The 3,945-nt window shown below is 45.3% G+C and overlaps 1 protein-coding gene across 1 annotated transcript; it reads right to left on the reverse strand.

The window, feature by feature from the left end:
* Positions 1-634: 634 nt before the first annotated feature.
* Positions 635-2,809, reverse strand: LOC138671507 (S-antigen protein-like). The gene has a single exon (XM_069759683.1). It carries the CDS (start codon positions 2,807-2,809, stop codon positions 635-637), a length of 2,175 nt encoding a protein of 724 aa, XP_069615784.1.
* Between the last annotated feature and the right edge of the window lie 1,136 nt (positions 2,810-3,945).

Genomic DNA, 3,945 nt, shown 5'->3' on the forward strand with positions numbered 1-3,945 from the left:
TAGTAGATCAATTTATAGATAAAGGATCCCCTACTCATCAGTGCAGCATCTGTATTTTTTCTTGTCTCCTGTACACCATATAGGAAGTGCAGATTTTTAATTGTCTAATTGTTGCTTTCGATTTCTCTGATGAATCTATGAATGGGAAAACAACTATGGCCATTAATCCTGTCATCATGGGGAGCCATGGATTGTGGTTACGTGCGATCACCTGCTGTCATACACAAGTCCTCTTCCCAGCAACTGTGCACAGGACTCCTCATACATGGCAGCGGCAGCCAATAGTGCATAAAGGGTTAAAGGGAAGTGAGACTCTGCTATGTGACTTGTCCTCTAATTCCGCCTCGCTGCTTTCATTTCACTTCCCCTTCTATAAAACCAAAATTTCCTTTAAGTCAAGATATTTAAAAAAATAAAAAGTCAAAGATTAGGTACCGTCCCTGCACCTTCAGGTGTCCTGTCCCCTCTACTTATGCCATAACTCATCTCATAATGCTCCTATCCTCATCTCATACCAATCTTCTGCTCCATTACCTGTTCTCTACTCATACCGATCCTGTGCTCAATCAACTGTCGTCATCTCATATCGATCCTCTCCTCCATCACTTGTCCTAATCTCATACCAATCCTCTGCTCAATCAACTGTCGTCATCTCATACCAATATTCTGCTCCATCATCTATCCTCATCTCATACCGATCCTCTGCTCCATTACCTGTACTAATCTCATACCGATCCTCTGCTCCATCACATTTCCTCATCTCATACCGATTCTCTCCATCACCTGTCCTCATCTCATGCCGATCTTCTGCTCTATCATCTGTTCTCTTCTCACATTGATCCTCTGTTCCATCACCTGTCATCATCTCATACCGATCTTCTGCTCCATCACTTGTCCTCATCTCATACCGATCCTCTGCTCCATCACTTGTCCTCATCTCATACCGGTCCTCTGTTCCATCACTTGTCCTCATCTCATACCGATCCTCTGCTCCATCACCTGTCCTCATCTCATACCGGTCCTCTGTTCCATCACCTGTCATCATCTCATACCGATCCTCTGCTCCATCACTTGTCCTCATCTCATACTGATCCTCTGCTCCATCACTTGTCCTCATCTCATACCGGTCCTCTGTTCCATCACTTGTCCTCATCTCATACCGATCCTCTGCTCCATTACCTGTACTAATCTCATACCGGTCCTCTGTTCCATCACCTGTCCTCATCTCATACCGATCCTCTGCTCCATCACTTGTCCTCATCTCATACCGATCCTCTGCTCCATCACTTGTCCTCATCTCATACCGGTCCTCTGTTCCATCACTTGTCCTCATCTCATACCGGTCCTCTGTTCCATCACTTGTCCTCATCTCATACCGATCCTCTGCTCCATTACCTGTACTAATCTCATACCGGTCCTCTGTTCCATCACCTGTCCTCATCTCATACCGATCCTCTGCTCCATCACTTGTCCTCATCTCATACCGATCCTCTGCTCCATCACTTGTCCTCATCTCATACCGGTCCTCTGTTCCATCACTTGTCCTCATCTCATACCGGTCCTCTGTTCCATCACTTGTCCTCATCTCATACCAATCCTCTGCTTCATCGCCTCTCCTCATCTCATACCGGTCCTCTGTTCCATCACCTGTCCTCATCTCATACTGATCCTCTGCTCCATCACCTGTCCTCATCTCATACCGGTCCTCTGTTCCAACACCTGTCCTCATCTCATACCGATCCTCTGCTCCATCACTTGTGCTCATCTCATACCGGTCCTCTGTTCCATCACCTGTCCTCATCTCATACTGATCCTCTGCTCCATCACCTGTCCTCATCTCATACCGATCCTCTGCTCCATCACTTGTCCTCATCTCATACCGGTCCTCTGTTCCATCACCTGTCCTCATCTCATACCGATCCTCTGTTCCATCACTTGTCCTCATCTCATACCGGTCCTCTGTTCCATCACCTGTCCTCATCTCATACTGATCCTCTGCTCCATCACCTGTCCTCATCTCATACCGATCCTCTGCTCCATCACTTGTCCTCATCTCATACCGGTCCTCTGTTCCATCACCTGTCCTCATCTCATACCGATCCTCTGTTCCATCACTTGTCCTCCTCTCATACCGATCCTCTGTTCCATCACCTGTCCTCATCTCATACCGATCCTCTGCTCCATCACTTGTCCTCATCTCATACCGGTCCTCTGTTCCATCACCTGTCCTCATCTCATACCGATCCTCTGTTCCATCACTTGTCCTCATCTCATACCGGTCCTCTGTTCCATCACCTGTCCTCATCTCATACCGATCCTCTGTTCCATCACTTGTCCTCCTCTCATACCAATCCTCTGCTTCATCGCCTCTCCTCATCTCATACCGATCCTCTGTTCCATCACTTGTCCTCATCTCATACCAATCCTCTGCTTCATCGCCTCTCCTCATCTCATACCGGTCCTCTGTTCCATCACCTGTCCTCATCTCATACCGATCCTCTGTTCCATCACTTGTCCTCATCTCATACCAATCCTCTGCTTCATCGCCTCTCCTCATCTCATACCGGTCCTCTGTTCCATCACCTGTCCTCATCTCATACCGATCCTCTGTTCCATCACTTGTCCTCATCTCATACCAATCCTCTGCTTCATCGCCTCTCCTCATCTCATACCGGTCCTCTGTTCCATCACCTGTCCTCATCTCATACCGATGCTCTGTTCCATCACTTGTCCTCATCTCATACCAATCCTCTGCTTCATCGCCTCTCCTCATCTCATACCGTTCCTCTGCTGCATCACCTCTCATCATCTTTAAGGTTGAGTTTCAGAAAGGCAGATTTTAATGGACTCAGAAAGAGGGTAGGAAAGGTCCAATGGCCGGATGTTCTAAAGAACAGAAATGTCCAAAAAGGATGGGAGATTTTTCTAAATGAAATTCTCACTGCACAATCAGTAACAATCCAGAAAAAAAGAGAAGAAATAGAAGCATTTAAGGAGCCCAGGATGGATAACCACAGTATTTAAACACTTGCTAAAAAGGAAAAAAACAAACATATAGTAAATGGAAAGAGGGGGAATATCTAAAGAAGTATATAATGCTGACTGCAGGGAAGGCAAGAGTTTGAAGACCTAAAGCCAGTAATAAAGGAAGACTTGCAAGGGACACCAAAAGCAGCAAAAAAGGATTTTGGGGGTATGTCAAAAGCAAAAGAAAAGTGCTTCTATACCAGGAAAGCTCTTTGAACAAATTATTAAACTGCATGTATGTAAGTACTTGGAAAAGAATACGGTAACTAACCAGAGTCAGCATGGGTTTGTAGAAAACAAGTCATCCAGACTAATCTAATGTTCCTTCTATGATGGATCGAAGTTGCACATCCAATTGGAAGAGTGTTTCAAGTGGGGACGACAAGGCTCAGTCCTGGCCCCAGTGTTGTTCAAAATTTTTATAAATGATCTAGATAAGGGAATTGAGGGTAAACTGTTCAAATTTGCAGACAATGCAAAGCTAGGATGGATAGCTAACACGAAAGAAGACAGAGAAAGGATTCAGAAGGATCTAGATAGGCTTGAAAAAAGGTCAGCAACTAATAGAATGTTATTTAACAGGGAGAAATGCAGGATTCTACATTTCAAGGAAAATGAAAATGACATCTACAGAATGGGAGGAATAGAACTAAAGGTACCTTCACACATAACGATATTGTTAACGACGTGGTATATCTCGATTTTTCCAAAGCGTTTGATACCGTGCCGCACAAGAGGTTGGTACACAAAATGAGAATGCTTGGTCTGGGGGAAAATGTGTGTAAATGGGTTAGTAACTGGCTTAGTGATAGAAAGCAGAGGGTGGTTATAAATGGTATAGTCTCTAACTGGGTCGCTGTGACCAGTGGGGTACCGCAGGGGTCGGTATTGGGACCTGTTCTCCAACATATTCATTAA

This window comes from Ranitomeya imitator, chromosome 3 (genome assembly GCF_032444005.1).
Source record: "Ranitomeya imitator isolate aRanImi1 chromosome 3, aRanImi1.pri, whole genome shotgun sequence".
NCBI classification, from domain to species: Eukaryota; Metazoa; Chordata; class Amphibia; order Anura; family Dendrobatidae; genus Ranitomeya; species Ranitomeya imitator.